General features: G+C 44.5%; 2 protein-coding genes across 2 annotated transcripts; both read right to left on the reverse strand.

Moving 5' to 3' along the window:
• Positions 1 to 447: 447 nt before the first annotated feature.
• On the reverse strand, positions 448 to 12332 carry atp6ap1lb (ATPase H+ transporting accessory protein 1 like b). The gene is made up of 7 exons (XM_040193950.2): positions 12016 to 12332; positions 5596 to 5633; positions 4947 to 5029; positions 3532 to 3770; positions 3169 to 3219; positions 2795 to 3038; positions 448 to 2499 (listed from the first exon to the last, which is right to left on the reverse strand). The coding sequence occupies exons 1-7, from the start codon at positions 12147 to 12149 to the stop codon at positions 2263 to 2265; spliced, it is 1026 nt and encodes a 341-aa protein (XP_040049884.1). The 5' UTR covers positions 12150 to 12332; the 3' UTR covers positions 448 to 2262.
• Positions 12333 to 14834: 2502 nt separating this feature from the next.
• b4galt3 (UDP-Gal:betaGlcNAc beta 1,4- galactosyltransferase, polypeptide 3) lies at positions 14835 to 21855 on the reverse strand. The gene is made up of 8 exons (XM_040193678.2): positions 21550 to 21855; positions 20914 to 21007; positions 20284 to 20789; positions 19963 to 20198; positions 19322 to 19512; positions 19105 to 19227; positions 18078 to 18182; positions 14835 to 17564 (listed from the first exon to the last, which is right to left on the reverse strand). Exons 3-8 carry the CDS (start codon positions 20564 to 20566, stop codon positions 17234 to 17236), a joined length of 1269 nt encoding a protein of 422 aa, XP_040049612.2. The 5' UTR covers positions 20567 to 20789; positions 20914 to 21007; positions 21550 to 21855; the 3' UTR covers positions 14835 to 17233.
• Positions 21856 to 22257: the final 402 nt, after the last annotated feature.

Here is a 22257-nt window from a genome sequence, read left to right on the forward strand (position 1 = left end):
GTCGACGCATCACACGTGCAACTCTCCGTGAAATACAGAATTTAAGGGAACAACATGGCTGTTCAGATTCCACTTAGGAATTTGGTATTCAGTCCGACTACTAAATTATAGCTGAAAACATAGGTGGGCCATGGATATGGATTATATGACACCCGTATGACCGGCTAAAGAGTAGAACTTGAACTGGCTATTGCCTATGAAGTGTGCATGAAACGGATTGATTGGCCCGGTGCCGACAGGTAAACTGCACTGACATGTTAGTTCAGGGGGAATGTGAGAGGATGAGCACTCAGGAGGGGAGTCGAGGCTTGCGCAAGAACTGGACACTGGGACTACATCATGCGATTTAAATAGATTTGGTATTAGTTTCATCCAAATAGCCGAAAAATATGTGATTCGTGTGATCCTGTATGCAAGACACAATATGACATCTACACGCGACACACATTTCCTCTGATTACCCTTTATTGTTCAATCTACATCAGTTGGTGTTTGGACAAACCGCCTCCGCTCATTTCGTAGGATACATTTATGACCAAAGAACATATTTCACACTGCTACAGATTGACAGAATTGCCATATCGAATGTTAAGATGTCTATTTACTGTCATGCGGAATGTTTTTTTTATCTGTAGTAATGACTCACTGATGCTGTTACTGCTGCTAGTGTGACTTCTGGCATAATATGGCATCTATAAGTCCCGGTGGGTGGACGGCATTCCATAGTATCGCCCTTCATCGTCATTTACAGTTGGAGGAAACGGCGAGACAGTATAATATGTTTATACTTTGTAAAAAAAATCATACCCATTGATATTTTCACCAATCGTCTTTGCACAATGTCTTACTGGTACCTATTTTTATTAGTTGTGCAATATTTGAAGATAGTTAACAGCTATGATCGTATAGAGATATTAATGTATCTACAGCCTTGTATATCCTTTTGCTTATGAGGATTAGCATTGTCATCCTGTACCTACTAGTATTTCATGATTACATTGTATATAAAAAAAAGACCTCTGCAGAGTGACACTTCTGTACATGTATGTGTTCTCGTTTTGTACATAGCTGTAACGGTTCATTTTCACACAGTCTCCCTTCCGTCTCTCAACTATAATTCATGGCAACTCCTTTTTGCGGCTTCACTTTGGCAGTCCGACCCAGTGGTGAGGACGGAGGGCCCAGGGCCTCCCAAACGCTTGACTCTCAGAAAGTTACGTCATCGCAACACCCGCTCTCCTGCCCCGCCCTCAGATGGGCAGTCTTGTGCAGCATAGTTCCTTGTGTAGTCTTTGATAGTCTTTTTTTGTTAGCGCCTTTGCAGCTAACCAATGTTGTGCTAGTTTGTAGGATACACCCCCCCCCCCCGTTTATCTGGCCCGCGGTCTGCAAAAAGCAATTTCACAGTTAAGTCCCGAGCAGCAGTCTTTGTCCAGGGATGGGGTGAGAGACTCCAGAGGCTCCTAAGGGCCCGTGTCACTGGTCCATTTCCTTCCAGCCAGATGCTAGACTAGTGGTTCCTAATATTTCTCTTCGCTTTCACTCAAAAGCTTTTCAAGCTCATTTACTTTGTGCCATATTTGATCATTTTAAGCTGCAACCCATGCAAGACTCTGTGTAATCCTTATTATTAGGAAACACTGTACTAGCCCAGATAGACCAGCCTTGTATGGCATGCAGCTAATACGGCTATTTCAGCTATAAAACTGACTGTTTGAAGTATATAATTCTTGCAGCGGTATCAGACAAATTACACTGTAATGAAAGCTGTAAAGACAATGTGTGTGATGGAAGCTTGTAATATGACACTTGTAAGCCATGTAATACATACGTACAATGAGCATCTGATGTTAGCTGTATTAGCTACAGTTACTAGCCTTTGGTGGTTTCAATGGCTGACTGGGGTAAAGTCCTGTATATGCCCTTGCCCCTCGGGGCCCCGGGACCGTCCTTGACCTTTGACATCAGGATCATGAACCATCTCTCAGGGAGATGCCGGAACATCCAAAGGCTTCATTCAAAATCTGGATGCCATGATGCAGGTCAAAGAGAAGAGAAGAAAAAGTATCCAACCACGGTCTGCATTTACTTAAAGTAGTTAAAATGTACACGGTTTTCATATGAACAGGCAAAGTTGTCATTTTGTTGAACAAATATTCTGTGGAGGATACTTATTCACTCTTGTATTCACTTGCGCTCCCCTCTGCCTCGCTTCTCAGCTTTCCCTCTCCCCCTCTCCCGTCGTTCTCCGGCTCTCCATTTTCACAGGCTGTTCTTGTCTGGCAACTCGGCTTCCGGACTACGGGGAAAGTAGACGGTTGCTTTGTGCTCCTCGTAGCGGTCGATGTGCTTGAGGTGCACCACCATATGCAGGGCGTAGGCTAAGACCAGGAGCAGGATCAGAGACGTCACCAAGCCCATCAGGATGGCGGGCGTCAGAAAGGTGGCGCAGTCACTGGCCGACGCAAACTTGTCTGACTGTACGTTGAATGCCTGGATCTGGAAGAGCACAGAGAGATGGGATTAGGCTTAACTAGAGAGGGCGAGTGGTTCTTTCTTGGCTGACCACTCGCAGAGGCCCTGGGCGGATGGACAGGTGAAGACAGTCTAGCAGATGGCTAAACAGACAGCGTATACTGACAGATTGTAAAACTGCTAAACAGACTGACCACACGCTGGCAGCTTAACAGGCGGAACACGGGCACACGGAGACGTGTGCTCGAGAGCCGGGAAAACGGTGGGGAAAGACTCCAGGAAAGAGCGCAAAAGTTGTGCGACTTGTTCCACAGTGTACCTGGAAGTCAGTGAAAGTGATGTGCCAGCTAGCGGAAGTGTCCGTGTGGGAGCTGGGCACCAGCAGGGTGTCGTATTTGTGCAGGCTGCTGACGTGCTGGCAATGGTAGGACGAAGTGGCCGGAGCGTAGACCTCGCTGGCGTTAAACGTGGCCTCCTGGGTCCAGTTGTAGTGGATGTGCACGCTGTCTAGTGTGAACCAATTTTGACCGGCTGCTTCGTAGAAAGTGTTTGACATTTGAAGCCTGGCGGAGGAAGCGCTGTAGTTAGTTCCATACACAGGTCACATGTCCGTATTTACAATAACGGCTCAGTGTGATACATTAGTTTAATATAGTATGACGTTCGGAGATAATATTTTAAATATGCATTTACCTGATTACTAGACCTCGCAAGTCCTCCACATCACCAAACTTTAATGAAAGCCTACGGTAAAAAAAAGTATTTTAAAACATTTATTTTCGCACAGTAACAACTCACCACAGTGAATATTAGGCGTATTACTGTCTTCTCAATGAAGTACTTTAGCACTTTCCAACATTTCCTTAGATAATGTCATTTATATTTAAATATCTCATAGTACTAGTAAGTAATCCTCCTTGTCACACCCATGACAATAAAGTATAATTATTTAAAGTACAATCAAAGCTGTGCTGATAAGAAGTTATCTTAAGCTGCATGTTTTGTAAATAGTGCAACAATACAAAAAAAAGCTCTCTGTCCACAGCCTCGACTTACGTAGCTTTCTCCTTGGTGCAGATGGAGCCTTTAGTGTCCACGGGCGAGTTGGTGTTAAAGACCTTCTCCGTCAGGTCAATAAAGGTTTGGTTTCTGTAGCGAATTGCCAGGCGCTTTGCCTTGAACAGAATGCAGGTCTTCCCATTGTAAGACACACTCAGTGGGCCGTAAGGCCCCAGAAGAGATTGGAGCAGCTTCCTCTTACTGTGATACATCCCTGGCTGATGCCAGTTAAAAGGCTGAAAACATATGAAGAGGAGAATTAAGGACAGCAGAAATAAAGAGACTTCAGTAAACAGGCCACCAGCAGCACGGGCAAAAGAAGCTCTGCGTTCGTCGACTGCTGGAGGGGGATCGGATCTGTATTCAGAGACAGTTCAGGAGGACCACAAAATGTGCTCGCCTCAAGTTTTTGCTGATCCTGTTCGCCCTTTTAATAAATGTATTTTCCATCAAGAAGACCCGCCAAAATCTAGCTGTTGAATAAATAAAGTGTATCATTACGAAGTTGAGCTCAAACTTATGAAACCAGTTGTAAACACACAGGAGGATCCAGCCACTGAACAAGGACACAGCAGTCAAGTTATCGTATTCCTCAGTAAATGTAGCCATTGCAGTCGAACCCTTCTCGTACTACAACGCAACCTGTATGTATCACCACCAAGCAGCTCTAATTGTGCTCCTTATAACTGCAAACCAAGCTTTCTTAGTATCTATGCGCTTCCCTTTTATGGAGTCCCAGTTTTTAAAAAGGCCAATTACGCTTGTCATTCTGACCTTAAAATGTTCCGTGTGGCAACATCCGCTAAATCTCAAATGAGGATGGAGCCGTGTGGTCGTCTCTGTAGAAAAGCTTTATGAATTTGCATATAATAGTGTGGGAGCTGTTTTGCTGCATTTCTGCACTGTGCAGATAGAAACAGCCCCTTCCAGCCTTTTAGTCTGTTTGCTCAAAGGCCGCATCTCGTTGGAGGGCATTTGGGCTAATCCAGCCCTGTTTCACAAGATATGTAAAGTGGCCATGAAGTGATTATCTTTTTTTTTATAGTATTTGGAAATGTGAGGAATGAAATAAAACATTTGAAAAGCTCCACTCAGAGATTTGTTGCATCGAATCGGTGAATCCATGTAGAGCCTGAATGCATCATCCGACACGGCATATCATTTCAACGCATTCGTAGTTTGAGTCTGACGTGTGTGGGTGGCTAGGATATTTAACCTCTGGTTAATGTGCCGCCAACACCATTCCCACGGCCAAGGTCAAACCGCGTGGCTGAGTGAGTATGCTGTGTTTTGTTTGTGTGCATCCCAATGTGTGTCTGTGTGTGCGTTTGTATCAGCAGATGAAGATAAAGGGCTGATGGTGGCGATAGAGAAGAGAGTGTGTGTGTGCGTGTGTGTGTGTGTGCGTGTACCTGCAGTATTCTCCTGAGTGGGTTTTCATCTTCAGGCGTCAAAATAACCTCTTCACTCTCCAAGCCATACCCACCATCTTGACCTGAAAACACGTACACACATTACTGCACCATGAAAGATTATATCAGTATGACACATTAAGCTGATTGCAAATGCTGCAATGCAGCTTTGCAAACATGAACATAAAAGTTCAGACAATTTCACACACGTTCGGCCGCAGACTCACACACACGCGCACAGAGAGATCCTGCGTACTACTTGGTGCTCAGGCTCTATTTCCAGCAGCTTTGCGTCATCGCAGTGACTCATCAGCAGTTTGTTTCGGTTACGGTGGTATTGTTCCATGTTTGCAAATACTGTTTCAGAACCACATCATTTGCAATCAGAATATGACCATTTCAAGGAATGTCTCCATCTTATATTTCTTTGTGCTTTTTTTTTTTTGGCAAACATAACGCATCTGATTTGCCACCAAGATGTTTTGGATCTGGCGCAAGCCACACATCAGAATCCGACGGTATCTCCGATATCTCAGCATTAAGAACAGCATGCGTTTGTCAGTAGTATCTTTCCAACACATCAGCTTCAATATGAACATGACAGGCATGATTGAATCAGGCCTCGTGTCACACCACAGTTGCTACTCACTTGATGTGATTCTTGTTGCTTGTTTGGGGTTCTCTTTGCTGTGGAAAAAAAACAGAGGAGATAATGAGGCCTGGTGATCACAAGAGGCCGAGAAAAGAGTTTTTTCTTCTTTTGATAATGCTCCATAATGTACACAAGGCTTTTTTAGCAAATTTCTTCAAATGTATTATATAAAGTATATATGTACTGATGCAGATGCAGCAATCAAAGGGACATGTATGAAAATGACTTATTTATTAAATTACACATTTTGCAGCATATTCTGAATGATTCTTAAACGACTGTACAATGCACAGAGCAGAGCACTTAGTATAAACTCAAGACACAAGACTTCCACATAAGCCTGAGTCCTGAGGTTTGCTTTGTGTCTGTGAAGCAGGAACACAGTCGTCGTGTGGCGTGCTGCTTTTACCGAATAAGCGACCTTTGATGTGGAACTGACCCACATTGTGCACAAGGGAAAGAGGGTGGATCGCTTCCTTTTCCATCACACGTCAGCTCCGGCCCGTGAACCTCTCAGCGTAACTAAACCATGTACAGCTATAAACTTCATGAGGTTAATCTTGATCCTTTTAACGGTAATCAAAGACGTCATATGTCAGCAATGGGCTTACAGGGCCGTGCTGACATGGCTAGTTTTGTGTTAATACTGGACGTGTAAAAGGTAAACCGTAGAACTTGGTATGAGTGGGAAAATGCACGTCTGCATTGTGTCGAGGCACCAGGAATGACTTCAGTCTGTTTGTTATTAGTAGTTCAAATCATTTTGGGAATTGCAGCACAACAAAGGCAATATCTGTAAGGACCTTGATCTGTATCTTTGTTACCTTCAGTTGAATAGTAATGCTGTGATCTTGTAGGGAGAGCCTTTATAGTAGCTACATGAGATAGACTGAAGATGACCCAAATATTTATCAAACACACAAAGCCAGTCAATAGCTGTGACTACTGTAATCAAGTGCTGTTCACATTTTGTTCTCTGAGGCAGACAGCAGCGGAGCTGCTCCATTTACTCCACTCTAGTTCAGTGATTTATAAACTCCAACCCACATTTTTTTTTTTTTAAAAGAGTTAGGAATTGGACAAAAATCTATATTTGTACAACATTATTTCTTAACTCCACAGACCAGAAGGTACAACCATGTGACATGTGTAGGTAGTTCATTTTGATCTCAATTTGGAACATTATCATTGTTTTACGTTGGTAATGGCACCGTTTTTCTCATATTGTCTTTCCATAATCTGAAGGGGAATTGGGGCGATGTACCTTTTTGTTTTCTCTTCTTTCATCTGCAAAAAATCCAAACTGTTGGCCTGGATTTTGGTCAGATTCAAGGAAATGATGGATTTGTGACACCGGGGCCAGATTGTAGACTCAGTCCTCCGTGTATGCAAGGCTTAATATCTTCACCATAGCGGCCTACTTTTTTTCCAATTGAAGAGAGCAAGCATCTATCCAGTTCTCACATTTACAAAAAATAATGAACTTATTAGTTTCGGATTGGGCAGTGTAATTAAAGATCAACACAAGGTCAGCAGACTTAGGCAGAAGCTTGCAGACAAAAAGGCATTAGTGTTGTGGCAGCACTAGTTAAGTTATAGATTTAGGGTAGGTAGCGAGACACTTCCAGTAGTCTGAAGCAGTTGTCTACCCGTCTGGGTTAGTTTCCACCTTCAGACTATTGTGTAGTTTAATGTGAGATGGATTTGGATTAGTGGTAAACACGGGCCAGGTCCACTAGAGCTCAAACATGGAGGGACACGGGCTCCGAACAAGATGAAGAGATTAAGACCTGATGTCACAGCCTTTGCTATTCGCCAAGAGTTCAATTGCTAATTAAAACAGCTGCCCCAAGTCCTAAAACCGTGACTTGTGCACCCGTGCAGTCGATGACGAAGTGGATCGTGACCATTGTAATCAAGCTCATTTCAAATGGAGGAGTGTTAGGTCAGTTATTTAAAGTTGTCTAAATGGTAAATGGATTAAAAAAGGCACGTTCATGGTATGCAACATTCAGATGCAAGCTACTCTTCCATGTGACCGGCATTGATTTTGACTTTGTTTCAGGTCAGCCATCACGCAACTGTAGAGTAATGACGGGAGTTGGTCAATAAATCAAAGTGAATCGAATTAAGCTTCAATACATTTGAGCCAATAATGTGCTGTCATTTTCTGTGACTTGTTCTCCAACGCAGACACTACCTGGCATATGTGATTGTGCCTGTGAAAGCACATACTGGCACACTCTTCATTTAATGTTTCATTTATACTACTTGTATAGTAAATCCAAAACTGTACGTTTTCCCAGGTGAATGCTGGGTCGGCATGTTTGTACGTGAAAGAGCTGCCAAAAGCACAAATGCCTTTAGCAGCTGACCGTTGTGACTGAAAGTGTAGGACCAGCGTTACTGGGACGCCGCTCACTCATCACCTGCACTTACCATCTAAAAGAAAAAGAAAAAACTATATTATGTTTTAACTTAAAGATTCGACAAAACTCTCACATCTGATCTACACATTTATGCATTTGAATAAACACTGCACAGCTAGATTTAGTGATTAACAACTGCTTCATTATAAACATGCTGCGTATGCCCCACCCCCCCACCCCCCAAACCTCCCTTTACCCCAGCCCATCCCAAACACAAGTGAATAAGCACTCCTTCCTCTGCACCTCGGCCCCAGCTGGCTGGAAGGAGCCAGAGGAGTCTGTGCGAACACGAGTGCTAACTAAAGCCCATCCGTTTGTTCCTGTGCCAGTTTTGCGAGGTCAGCAACCCGGGACTGCTGCGGACACGTCATTGGCTCAGCCTGTCACACGGTGCCCGGGTGCTGAACAGGCCCTTTATATAATCAAAGCCACGCCAGAGCCACTCCTTGGCTCACCTCGCCCCCTCTGCACATATCCCTAAATATGTGCCTACAAACATGCACGTACACCGAACAGAAGATAGGACCGACTGCGACGATCACCGGCCTGCTACCGTCGCACTTCATTCTGGATATCTAAGTGTCTTGCTTTTAAATACTGACGGCATTGAGAACCTTTTACGCCATACTGACACCACCTCGGTCAATAACACCCCCCCGGGTTCACCAGGCGTCCTCATTCAGGCCCGTGGATTGGATGCCTCTGCTGTGTGCTGCTGAGAAGGTGTGGTGCCTGCTCCACAAACATGTAACCATATCCTCTTCTCCTCTGCTGCCACGGGTGCTGAGCCACTGAGACTCTCTAAACCAGGATCAGCCCAACAAGGCCTTAAGACATAAAACTGGGATACGGTACTGGGGAGTAATAGTTCGGTCCGGTTCAGTGGTCATCTATTTTCTGCGCATGGAACTTTGCTTGTTTTAAACATCTATTTTAATTAGAAATATTATAAATAGCACATATTCAGTATTAAGATCTGGACCTGAAGCTTTTACATTTGGCTTTCAAGCACTAGAAACATCGAGGATGTCAACTGAGTATCAGACTACATTGACGTGCTTTGGTGCTCGGATTTCCTAATATTATGCCGACATGATATTTCATACCCGGGTATGTATAGTATTTCCCAATGCTGCATACAGGCTGAACACCTTTTGCAAAGTTTATGTCAATACAATTACAATTATGTCTATTAAAAATGAATCCATGCATGGGTTTAGCTGGTAACACGGTGGGAAATTGTGTCTTAATACCACGGTGCAGGTACTGCCCTATTAATAGATTTATTAGTGCAGATTAAGCTTTAGGTGTTTACTAATACGCCAGCCACACCCGCGGTGCCGTTTTTAGTGTAGCGTTGATTGCGGATGAAACTTGACCTCGGTTCAAGTGCTATAGTTATGTAAATCTTCCCAGGCCTCTGAGATCAAATACCTCAGTGCTGGTGGGGACATACTAACATCGCACAGGGCGTCACAAATGTCTGTACCCATAAATACTCGCCTTTTACTTGATATTTTCTCACTAAATAATATGTGTATATTCTTCCAATTAGCTGGTGGGGTTTAAACCCTTTAATCTTTCCTTAAAGGCGGATCACTGATCCATCTTCTGCTGGAAATCCCTTACGTTGACCTGGTCTGGGTCTATATTTAGGTTGGTCTTTGTTTAACAGTTTTAAGATTCATTTAAAAACGTGTTAAGTTTACACTGCGGTGGATAAAAAGATACAAGCAACTTGTTCCTTTAACTTGAGTCTGTGTTCGTCTACACTGCCTATCTTCAAACAGGAGCAAGTGCGCATTAGTAAATCTTGCAGTGCTGTTTGTGTTTTAAAGCATCTTTTACTTTCCAGAATTTCACACTCATTTAGACGCTTGCGAAGGAGTCGAGCATAGATCCGTACTAATGGTGCTGACCCCATTCAGTCTTTGGAAGTGCGTCAGGGATCAGATTATTATATCATTCACATAATCATTCAATTATGTGAATGATATAATATAATGTGAGTCTGTTGTAGTGAGTTACAGCAATTGGACCATATCTAATTGTTTGAGAAGTTTACTAGGGCAGTTTAATTCAACACCGGTGCTACTGGTAAGTGAAGGACTTGAACATACTTGAACATATAAAAGTCATTACAACATCAATTTTATTCTCTGCTATCTTCATAGCAAGAAAAAGCTTACACCAGCATCCTTTTTTACATTTTGCAAACAACTCTCATTCTCTGTCTTTGCAGTTGATGGACAGTTCAGATGAGTGAAAAGCAATTCATGAATTACAATTTGGACCCCTTAACTGTACTCGTATTTGGATCTTTCCAAATCAGAAAGATTTTGAATCAGAACAGAAAAAATGGTTTATTTTTGTTAACATTTGTGACATCATTCATTACCAATTATTTAGTTTTAAACCGGGAATGTGAGAGACGTCATTATTTCTAAAATGTACTTTTAACAGTGAAAGTGTTTGTATGATGATGGATGGAGTTATTCAGGTAGAAACAAACAAACAGTGGGTCATCTGGTATTTCTAATACGTTTGCAATTATGTTGGCTATCAATCATATTCCAGTTGCATATATGTTCTAGCACTGCACATGTCAGTTACCGGATAAATAAAGCTTACTGAACACGTTTTCTTCAGTCTGCAGCCTCGTGTCTATTAGCACTATAGAGGCTTCTAACTCACCCTACCTTCCCTTCTGTATTTCTAACCTGTGTATTGCAGCCTCACAAGGTCTTTGAAATGAAAGGCTCGTCTTATATAACAGCATATTGGAGTCTGTCAGCTGTGACTGTCAGCGGGGACTGCAACTGTTACACGAAGCGAGTTACGTACAAAGTTTTTTTTCGGAGGGAAAGGCTTGAAACCCCAGGAGAAATCAACGTAGCCGTTCTCCATCGGAGAGACTGCGGTGAAAAGTTAAGATAGGGATCTGTCGGTGTTCCACAAACACCAGATTGAGCCGGAATGAGCGCAATCCCTGGAGTCTTTGTATATTGAATTCTAAATGTGCCCTACACTTGCAAACATGTCTACAGATAATATTCTTTTTGCAATAAATGAAAGCACGTCAGTGATAATCTTTCACGCTCCGAAGAGTATCACTGTCCTGCGAGTGAAACAACAAGGCCAGTCATGAACAATGATCACAGATCACTGTGTCAGAAACCGCATCGTATTTAGCATTTGCTCTATGGATAGTGTGGGCAATGATGCCTGGCATAGTTTCAAGAGCCTTACATGGTTTTGGCACAGTGTTATTGCATTAATGTGTCTGTAAGCGGGCAAGAACTGGTGCTAGCAAAGGCCTGATGTGTCTGATGTCGATTCAGTCTCGTCCCTGTTACACTGTTGTGAGGGTCTGAATATTTGATCCAGATTTGACCTGCAGGACTGCCTGTGCATTATGCAGACATGGTCGGCTAGAATTCCCTTCCTCTCCTCTCTCTCTCTCTCTCTCTCTCTCTCTCAATGACTGCATCAGTAAACAGACCCCGCCAGACCGTCCCTGAAGCATCCTCTCCTCTCCTCCCTATCCCATTGTTGTTTACCTTCCCTGCGTACTGGTCACCCTCTTCTCTCATCTGTCCTTCCCTTCCTCCTGCAGGCCAAGGGCCCTAGCCTTATTTAGCTTGCTTTGTTGTTAGACCAACACTACTGTACAGAGTCAACAGCCCCTGTCCACGATCGATAGGCAGCGTCCAATGCAGTGTCCACAACTGAGACAAACAAAGGCTCGCAGCTCAGCTCCGTCCGATACGCCAACGCTACCCACATTCACTGTTTGCGATGCGACCCTGGTGGCACCGGTAAGAAGGGAAGGGAGGCGAAGGAAGGAAAGAAAGACCACAAGGGAACACATCAGCATCCCAGCATCCCTGCATGCATCTCCCTATACACCCCCCCCCCCCTCACCCCTTCCCCCATCCCCTCCCCTAGACCCCTCCTCCGTTCACAGACATAGAGAGGATGGATTTACCTTCTGTCCATGATTTTAGGCACTTCTTCAAAGAAGAGTCCGGGCTGATTCTCCTCCCCAGAAAAGGAGAGCCCGGGCCGGCTGAGAGCGGACAGCACGGCGAGGGAGCACAGGAGGAATGCGTGTGCAGCCATTGAGACAATGGAAGGAGACTGCCGCTGGTTGAGCTCCGCTTCATAATCTGCTCTCCTAGCAGTGCCTGACTCCCAGCTCCTCTGACTGGCAGCCTCCGCGGCCAACCGGCGTCGAGCAGAGACGATTAGCTTGCGTCACATACCTCTCATTGCTGCACCCTCCCCCCCGCCCCCCCACCCCCACCTCTCCCTCCCACCCTACTCCCTTCTCTGTCATCCTCCCTCTGCCTCTCACATTCTGCTCCCCCCACCCCACCACCACACACCTCTACTCCTGTGCTCTCTATCTCCTCTTCCTCTGTTTCTTGCACACATAGCCGCAGGCAAGCCCTATGTATAGACAACTGCTGATTTTTCATAGCACATCTCATCATACCTACGCTACCTAATTAAAACATCCACACACATGTAGACACATTGACACGTCCATGTCGGCACACAAGCCAGGACACACATAAGCACGTCCCGTCACAGCAGCTGGCTCACACACACACACACACAGCTCTGTGGAAAATCACCTGGGAATGTCAAGGTCAGGTTGTGCAGGAGGGTAGGAGGATGTTGACTTTGACTTTAGGTGGGCCCGCAAAAAGAATTCAGAGCCATGACTGCATGACCTATATCTCCAGAACGCTTCCACAAAAGCAGAAATAATTCACTTGATCTATGTGTTTGTTGTGAGCGCTGAGAGGGCCCACGGCTGAGGGAATTGTCCACTGAGGCTGCAACTATGGATGACAGGAGCAGCTGAGCAGCCGTGTGATGAGACGGGACGGAGGGTCCATGCCCGACGACCCCGTCGGACGATCCAGTTTTCCCCTCATTATTCAGCCCCCGATGCAAGCGATGCCGCAGGATCTTGATACATCCTCTCACATTTTTTATTTCCATATCCGATGACATGATTTTTAGAGCAGAACATTTTGAGTGGTTATGCAACCGAATGTTGTGACCTATAATCATGTTAGATTTTCCCCTTGATGAGTGGCAATAATTCACACTAAAAAAACTACAAGGTTTTATACACAATAATATATGACTATGTAACATATATTATTCTTTATCCTATTTTTTTTTCATGTTGTGTAACTAATGTGCGGCATATTTATGCACATTCATATGCGATGCTTTGTATGGTGATATTGTATAGCTCATTATGTTTGTGTGTGTGTGTTTTGTGTAGGTATTGCTGAGCGTGTGAGAGGTCAGCTGTGTCCCTTAGGCCATACAGTAACACGGGCTGACTAAAGGCTGCCTCAGCCCTCTGCATCCGCCTGCCACCGTCACTTCAAGAGGCCAGTGTGTCAGTCTACTGGAGGGAAAGTGCAAACCACACTGTCACTGCTGCAACTGCATCACAGAACGTCCTGCAGAAAGACGTGTCCACGTGTGACGGCTTTAAAACCAGAATCTCACGCCGGGGTGTCTCATAAGATGATGTCCGACACGACATGCTGTTGATAAGCAGTGTTATTACGTTTGTAGGAACCCAGGTTTTTTTTGTGGTTTTTGCCTGAAATAAAGTAACACAAGCTAGAGAGACTTTAGCTTTTTGTTCTACGACATGACCCACATCATAAAATACACAGGCAGGTGATGACAAGTGGCTAACTCAGATAACAGAGGTCACTTTGGACTTTAAACGCCATCAAGCTGATAGTCCAATTTAAAAGGCTGTGCTGTTTGCATGCTGACACTTATGTGGCCAATGAGTTTGTTTCTAGCTTATCGTTAGCTTTTTCAATCTGGAGATCGAGCATTTACGCTTTAGAAATCATAACAGTAGCCACGGGGCTTCTTTTTTTGGAATAATCCGTATTAATCCTGGACAGAAACAGGACTGTACTCAGGTTTTGTCGACACTATCACGTGTGTTTTTCAGTTAGTTAAGACTAGTCGTCATTGGCATTAGAATTGTTTGTGAGGTGCCCTTTTTTTGTCTATCCAGTTTTGGGCTTTGCATTTTGTCTCGGTGACTCATTCAGCATTTTGGATTATAAAACAGATCAATGCATACAGCGCTTAGGGGTTACTTTCTATTTATAGCTATGATCTCATATGCAACTTTTTGATCCTGCTCTTTATGCCCACATGGAGCGCAGAGGACCGCACTACACAGGGTGATGTAACAGGTTAGTGCAGTTTTAGATGTGTTGACGATGATATAGGTCTGCTAATCTACCAGCTAACTTGAGCATTAGATCTCCGCTTTTAAAGCCTGTTCATGGAGGCCTTGAGTGTCATGGGAGGGTAAGTGCATCACTGCAAGTATTTATGTCTATGTATAGCACCGTTTTATCTATACGAGTGTATGTAGCTCCACATTTATTCAATTGTATTTATTGGTGTGTATTTGCGTTTTGTCACAACACTGTCCATCATATAGTATAGTTTGCATTTTTTGATGACCTTGCGCGCTACACAAGCACACTCAAACACACAGAGAGACACACACACTTACAATATGTTAATAGTAAAGATAAGGTGAATCAATAAAGTACGTAGAAGGCAGTTATTGTATGATGCAAATACAGTATTATGTTGTTTTGTTATAAGTGACGTATTCATTCGGTCTCATTTGTCAAGAATAAATGAACATTCCCTTTTTCTATTCAGGTAGTTCTCAGAAATCACATTTATACTTCTCCAATGTGTTTAAAGACAAAAAATCTGCAGAAAAAAAAGTGCTTTTGTGGCGTTCCAATCATTTTACTGGATTTGCATTCAACACAGTATATAACACTTGATGTGAAAACATCCTTTATAAAAACTAGCCTATTTATTAAATATAGAACAATCTCCAGGTAAGCACACAGTATGCTGATTAATCTGCTGAGATTACATAACGTCTTTAAAAGCTTTTAGTGAGTCACTGCTTCATGTCATACAGGCATTGTCTCAGGCAATATGATATATGGTGGATATATTCTCTATTAAACTGCAAATTAACCACTATGTAGTACAAAGAAATTGTAGAAATTGAGCCAAATATTCTCCCAATCACAATTGGTTCATACAGCACGTTTTGTTAATAACATGTAATTTTGTATCATAAATAAACAGTTTCCTTTTATACTATGTCATAAACAGTAAAATACAGAGAGTTACAGTCTCTACACCTTTAAGCTTGCAGGATCAATCATGTGATACCATGCAAAGAGATCCACACACACACACACACACACAGCAACGCAAAGATTTGATTGGCTGAAACCTGTGAATGGCCAACATTAATGATTAGTATTCATGTCACAACACTGCAGATTCATTCAGTACTTGGTTCCTCTGGGTTGGCACACTCCCACCCCGTGCCACTAGAGGCTGCTCATATATAAACCAGCAGTATGAATTCAATCCTTCAGTAACGGTCTCATTTCACGAGGCACAATATCAATATAAAGAAACGTGGTGTAAAAGCAAAATAATCTGCAGTGAGTAGAGAAGTTCATTTCAACCCCTGAAACACAGCCCTGAGCTCATTCAGTCCCTTAATAAATAAATTAAATACATTCAAGATGGCAAAAGGAATACATTACTTGTTAGTGTGACAAACTCCACTCAACACAAAACAATGTGTGTAACGATGCCATTTTTCAAGCTGATTAATTACACAGTTCCCGTATTGAAATAGCAGCAAGAAATACTACTATTAAACCAACTTTAACTGATAAACTCTCCCTACAGTAAACAGTGAAACCCAAAATAATACATTCCAAATGGATGGTATGGAAACAGAAACTGAATGTCTGCTTGTTGAAGTTGATGATAATTGATCTGTCAGCATTAATTACTCACATGCAAGTCCTAATTTGTTAGCTCACTAACAAACATGTGTCTTTCTAGTCTCCTTGCCTTGAAGATACAAAAGTGAAAGACAAACAGAGGCAGACATTCATTTATAGCTTTTAGATACACCAGGGCCTTTCTTTATATACTGAGACCCCCTTTAAAGACGTCAGTACTTCTAGTTAAAAGCTCACCTAGATCTATAGACAGTGCTTTGTGTTACTATGACCTTTTTTATACCTAAAATACAATCTGGGACTGGCAGACGTGTAGTCTCATGCCTACACTATTTGACTTATCCATATTTGACTAGACTAAAAGAAAAATAATAAAATCACAGATAATATCAGAAGCATAAGTCAAACTAGACAACAACGATCATGCCAGGTCTATGCTTATCCGACATTCTCACAATGAATATATATCCTCACATTGTTATGTGGTTGAATACAGGTATCTTCACTTATTTGATTGTCTAGGAACTCAATTTCAGAGAGAGAGGCACCAGACTGTAAGGAAGGACAAGTAAAACAAATTGGAAAACAAATGAAGAAGTCTCTCTACATAGATATAAACTCTAAAATGATCTGTTAACTTTTGAGTTGGTCAGCACTTGATCAATGCACAAATATAAAAGTGGCAGTCCTAAAACAAACCATTTGTCCCGATCCAGGATCAGCTTTAGCCCCTCTTGTGTTCGAACATTTGCCTGCGAGGCGGGAGAGATAAAACTAGCCCCAGCTCGGTGTCTAAAAGCGCATACACCAGTCTATAAAATGCGCAGAAGAGAGAGAAGGCACAGAGACACAAACCCACCGTCAAGTGGGGAGGACTGACAGCAGCCGTTTTTGGGGAACAAACTGGATGAAGCTGCAGGTCTGCTGGCAACAGATGGGTTGCTTACGACTTGCAATTTCTGGAAAAGAGCAAAAGGTTTATATGGTTGCTGTCTACTTTCGTTTGTTTTGGACCTCTAACGTGGATACAACTTTTGCCATTCTCCATCTGGCCCCAAATGAATCCCAAGCACCCGACTTGTGTCAGTAAGTAGAGCCAGAGCCGCAATCAGTCGGCGATAAACCGAGAGGCGGCTCTGCCGTGTTCCTGAATGCACCGCCGAAAGACAAAGACGGCTTGTCCGTTCGATCCGTCGCATCACTATACCTCACCTGCGGGGGGCAGAGAAACCAAAGCGCACCATTCGCCCCCCCCAACAGACCCCATTTACACTGCTCTCCTGAAAGCGGCTGCCAATTGTGCTACAGATTAGACGCAGCCCTTTTATTATACAGCTCGTCCTATTTTACCACACCGGTCTTCTCCCGTGTTGTCTGGTTCGCTGCCTTTAACTGGGCAGGTTCTGTCACAGTCGCGTTTGCCGCTTTGCTCTCTGGCCTCTTGCTCTCCTGTTTGGTGGTCCTCCCACCCTTGCTGGTGCTACGTTGGTGAAGAGGCGATGCTGCTTTCACCAGGATGGGGGCTTTGCCCAGGGGAACGCGGGGGTCTTCTCCAATGTCAACAGTGAGGTTTGTGTAGAGCGGCTCCAGCTCTCTGGAAAGGAGCTCATAGGTCAGAGAGTTGAGGCCGTCTGAGCGCCAGTTGAGTCGGGTCCTTTTCAGAAGGTCAAATCTAGAAGGACGTAAACAACATCACAGGTTTGTTTGCACGTAGGCGTGTGTGAGCAATTCAGGTTGGACGCTTTGATATTATAGGGCATTTGTTCAGTAAAGCAGGTTCTCTTTGGACAAGGCCGGCGAGCTGCTTGCTCCTGTTTCACGTCTTTATGCTAAGCTAACAGCATCCTGGCTGTAGCCTCATATTTAACGGACGGACGTGAGAGAAGCAACAGTTCTCTGCAGGACAGTCAATAAGCTTTTCCAAAATGTCAAATATTCCTTTCACAATACCATGAGAATAATTAGACAAAACCTCTCCAATTAGGTTTAGATATATTTGCTTGCTACTAGCTTGTTTTCCAAAGCATTATGGGCAAGAAAACTTGAAGACAACATCATTCTCATCCCCGTACTTTGTACGGGGAAGAAACTTCTCAATTGCCCCACAAAATTTGATCAAAAAGGTGAAACATTTCTTCTCAAATTATTTATTTTTTGTGTGTCCAGAAGTGCGTCCCTCTGGTACCTGCGTGGGTTCTGTTCATTGCCTCTGTCTCCTTTATGCTTGATCATCTTGTAGTGACCAATGGCCACTGGGGGGCGCATGATCTTCATGCCGGATAGTCGTACTCTGAGTGAGAAGCAGACAACAAGAGTCAACAGGAGCAGCAGATTTGCGTTCCCAGGCAGGATAATATTCAAATCAACAAAACCTGGCGCCTAAGTAGTCAGTAGATATTTTTAGAAATGCTAAGCAACACTCACTCGGAGTACATGTAGCCTCTAAGAAACACATCTAAAAAGCAGAAAAACTAAAAAGGAAACTAACAGAATTGTGGGTGACATGAGAATAACATACTTTTATGGCCTATAGGCGGTGGAAAACACCGTGGTTCCCTTTTTCCATCTCTGGTGCTTGAGTACCACCCCAGTTATCTAAGTCAATCAAAACACGGTGTGACCAATGTTGTGCATGTCCAGTAAATGACACATTTGAAGTTGCAAACATCATGCACAAATAGCGGATTGTTAAAAATGGAGGAGATAGTTTTGCGTCATGTAATAATTAGTGCGAGCTTTTTTGCATTTTTGTTTTCTTGTTTCTTTTCCTGTAGGATATTAGCAAATAGTAAAAGAGCCAGAAAAATGGACAGAGGGGACCGGGGCATAGAAATGACATGAAAACTGCCCGAAAAAACTCTTAAGCACTGGAGCCTGGACCAAAATCTGCAAGCTAGTCCATGCGAACATACTCACTGAGCCCACTCTGGGAGAAAAATAAGCAAAGCCACATCAGTGGGAGGAGACGTGAAGATGATGAATGATGTTAGAACAGATTAAAGAAAAGTCAAAGACAAGGAAAACATGTGGTGCAGCAAATGTAAACATGAGAAAAGAAAGGAATGCGTGGCAGTAAAACGGACATTAAACAAGTACAAGAAGCTTGAAGCTTAAATGGCGTGCAGCTCGGAGGCAAAACACCCGTCCACGTCTCGCGTGTTCACATGCAGGGAGTTTACAGTTCACTCCGTCATGCGGTTATTCTTCCTCACCTAGCAGCGATGTCATCGTCCTCTCCGCCCCAGCCCCAGTACTGGTTAGGGAAGCCATTCATCTTCATGTATTGGTCCGGGGTCAGTGCAGACACGCCACCAAAATACTGTGGGTACGGCAGCCTGGGAGGGTCAAATCCCCGACGCACAATCTTTTAATTGCAGTACAATACACGTGTGCAAAAGTGCATCCATCCCACACACGCTTTGCCTCTACCTGTATCTGAACTTGTCCATGGCCACAGACAGGTGTGTGGGGGACTGTTTGTGGCAGGTGTAGGTGTTGTGGTCGTTCTCGGGCAGCAGGTCAACGTCGTGCAGGAAGATGCAGCTCCAGTCTTCATCTCTGAGGGCCTCCCGCACCCCAACGTTCAGTAGCTTGGCCCGGTTAAAGGTACTGTTCCCCCACTGGAGTCGGGCACAGAGACAGGGAGAGGGCAGGGGGGGTGTTACACACAGCGACACGTGAAGTTGTCCAATCCAACACAAATACAGCACAAGTAAATAGTCTAGTAAATAGTATAGTAAATCAATGCCCTTAACAAATTTATATTACGATAATTAAGTTATCTTAAATATAGTTAATTCATAATACATACAAAAAAACACATTTTCATTTAATTTCCCTTAGGCTTCCTTGAACACTATCTACTATTTCCACGGAGGCATCTTTTGGCTTTCAGAAACCGGTCTCTGACACTCTCTTTGGGGACGTACCGACATCACACCCAGACAACAGTAAGCATTCATCATGACATAGACAACGCACACTACGGAATAACACGCTGAGAAACAGATAATACATTTTTAAACCTGGATTTGCGCACAAACGCCCACTCATCCTGCACATAACCTGACCTGCTGTACTATGTAGATGCTGTAGTGGATCTGCTGTCGTTGCAGGAAGGGGTGGAGGTGATAGAGCAGGGCACGAAGGTGGGTCTGCCGGTTCCGGTATGGTACCACTATCGCTGTGTGGTGGCGGGGCTCACAGTCAGGAGGCCGGTAGTGTCCGCCGGGCATCACCAACGGGTTCCTCTGTATGATCTCCTCCATGGACAGAGGAGAGGAAAGGTGGACGGACACGGGTCCAACTGCAGGAACAAATTTTAAAAAGCGCGTTAGAAGTGGTATTAAATGTCAGCTTAGAATCACTGTTAACCCCGCTCGCTCTCTCACCCAGCAGGGGGGAAGGGATCCGGCAGTCTCTCAGCGGGGGTCCTGTTGCAGGGGGTCCAGTGCCAGAGTTGCGGGGCGGAGGAGGCGGTACTCCCAAGTGGCTGAGGTTGGTATAGACGTCGTGAGGTCGGGAATAATCAAACTCTGGCCCAGTGGTGTGCACCAGGACAGACACCAGGCCTCGGAAGCCCCCAAGGGAGAAATAGAGAACAAAGGCAAACTGGAAGCCCACCAGCAAGGCGAGCGTGCACGGGGAATCCAGAGAGCGTCCGTAGCACGCCATGATAAAGTAAGATGGTAAGAGTGGAACGAGAGATGGGGCAGGGAGCAGCTGGAGGAGGATGGGGGGGAGCAAGGTGAGGCAGAGGGAGAGGGGGCGGGGGCGGGGGGGGCAGCGCTCCGTGCGGGCTCAGGCGTCCAGCGGGGGAGTGTCCATCTGTAGAAATGGGTAGTAGTGTTGGTGAAGCTCAGTCCGCACTGCCATCACCTCCTGACCACAGACGTCACTGGGGAGAATGAGATATGTAATTCATTGAATTGCATTCATTGTAGTTAACTAAAAATTAACTAATACATTACTAATAATTGCCACTATGATCGTTGAGGTCAATCAATCAAGATGTCGGGTACCTGCTTTTGCGATGGTCTAATTAAAACCTGTCCTGGGCCAGGATGGGCTCACTCCGCCTCGGTCCTCCTCTTCCTCCTTTCATCACCAAGCTCTCTGCAACATAAAAGAGTGAGTAACAATGCAAGGTCCAGATTTCTCTGATGGTACCACCGTGCAGTCTTAAAATAAGCCGAGGAACGACAAGCAGCTACAAACAAATGTCACGTTTGCTCCTTTATTTAGAATGACTTATTTCCAGCAGTGACATTTCCCCCACTGGGCTTATAAGGAAGAAACGCCGGAGCCTGCTGCAGATCAAATCAATCCAACATCACATTCCCCCGTTTGCCCAAACAATGACATGCTGCAGCAAGCCTCGTGGCTCCAACACGGGAACTGACAGGAATCGCTGGACCGAGGCGGAAAAAAAGAGGAGAGGTGTGAAGCAGAAGCAGCGCCGCGGTGACGGGCTGATTAGCCTATCAACAGCGGGGCCTGTGCCTGCGATCACGTGACCGAAGATGGGGAAAAAAAGGTGTCAATAACAAATACACCCGACGGGATTACTGGCCATAAAAAAGGCCGCTTGTAGAAATCCGCACACATGCGTTTCGCCGTGCTGCACACAGCGGGCTGCGCAGCACTGGGCGACTCACCGGCGCGTCCCCGCGACGTCTCAAATCCAGGCCGCGGCTTCCTTCTGACGATCCACGGGCCGCGGCCAACCGAGCAGGCGCGATGGTCCCCAAATAACCAAATAAAGCGGGGGGTTTTCTGTGGTCAGTGGTCGCTCTTCTTCCTCCTCCTCCTAATCGCTCATCCGAGGCAAAATCTGTCCGTAGCTGTTTAGAGAGCGCTGCAAACGCTTTTACGCGCAAGAGCATCGCCGCGTCAACACAGTCAAGTGCGGGCTGCCTCGTCCACATACACGCGCGCACACACATGCACGCAAACACACGCACGCACGCGGAGCTGGATCCGTGGTGTCATTGCGCCCCCCCCCCAGACCTCATACCCCCCACGTGTCAGATCGTTTGAGTCATTGATTCGCCTTTGAGAATTAACTATGAAAATTATTTTTTCTTTTTAAAAATGTAATAATGGAGATCAAGTGGAGCAGTTGATGCTGATCGTGCTATTGATCACGAGTATGATGAAGTAATGCACTCTTACTTGTGTTAACCTACATTTTACCCTGCTTGCTGTCACGTGCTAATGTAATATCATTTTGTCTGTGTGAAAATGCGAAACACAACACAACTAGGAAAGCACCATGATATTGTCTTGGGTAGTTTTCTGTTATAATACCCCACTATAAAACTTTCTGTTTAAAGATGTACAAATATAAGTTAGAATTCAAATTG

The sequence above is a fragment of the Gasterosteus aculeatus genome, chromosome 2, assembly GCF_964276395.1.
Source record: "Gasterosteus aculeatus chromosome 2, fGasAcu3.hap1.1, whole genome shotgun sequence".
Classification (NCBI taxonomy): domain Eukaryota; kingdom Metazoa; phylum Chordata; class Actinopteri; order Perciformes; family Gasterosteidae; genus Gasterosteus; species Gasterosteus aculeatus.

What these genes read in the sequence shown, in the direction of transcription:
- atp6ap1lb (XM_040193950.2), bottom strand. Translation starts at nt 12,149, where the DNA reads ATGGCTGCACACGCATTCCTCCTGTGCTCCCTCGCCGTGCTGTCCGCT. An exon ending in AGCAACAAGAATCACATCAA is followed by an intron (nt 5,030 to 5,595) that starts GTGAGTAGCAAC and finishes ACGTGTTTTCAG; the next exon opens with GTCAAGATGGTGGGTATGGC. An exon ending in TCACTTTCACTGACTTCCAG is followed by an intron (nt 2,500 to 2,794) that starts GTACACTGTGGA and finishes GTGCTCTTCCAG; the next exon opens with ATCCAGGCATTCAACGTACA.
- b4galt3 (XM_040193678.2), bottom strand. Translation starts at nt 20,566, where the DNA reads ATGGCGTGCTACGGACGCTCTCTGGATTCCCCGTGCACGCTCGCCTTG. An exon ending in ATGGACAAGTTCAGATACAG is followed by an intron (nt 19,228 to 19,321) that starts GTAGAGGCAAAG and finishes TGACCCTCCCAG; the next exon opens with GCTGCCGTACCCACAGTATT. An exon ending in GACGATGACATCGCTGCTAG is followed by an intron (nt 18,183 to 19,104) that starts GTGAGGAAGAAT and finishes CTTCTCACTCAG; the next exon opens with AGTACGACTATCCGGCATGA.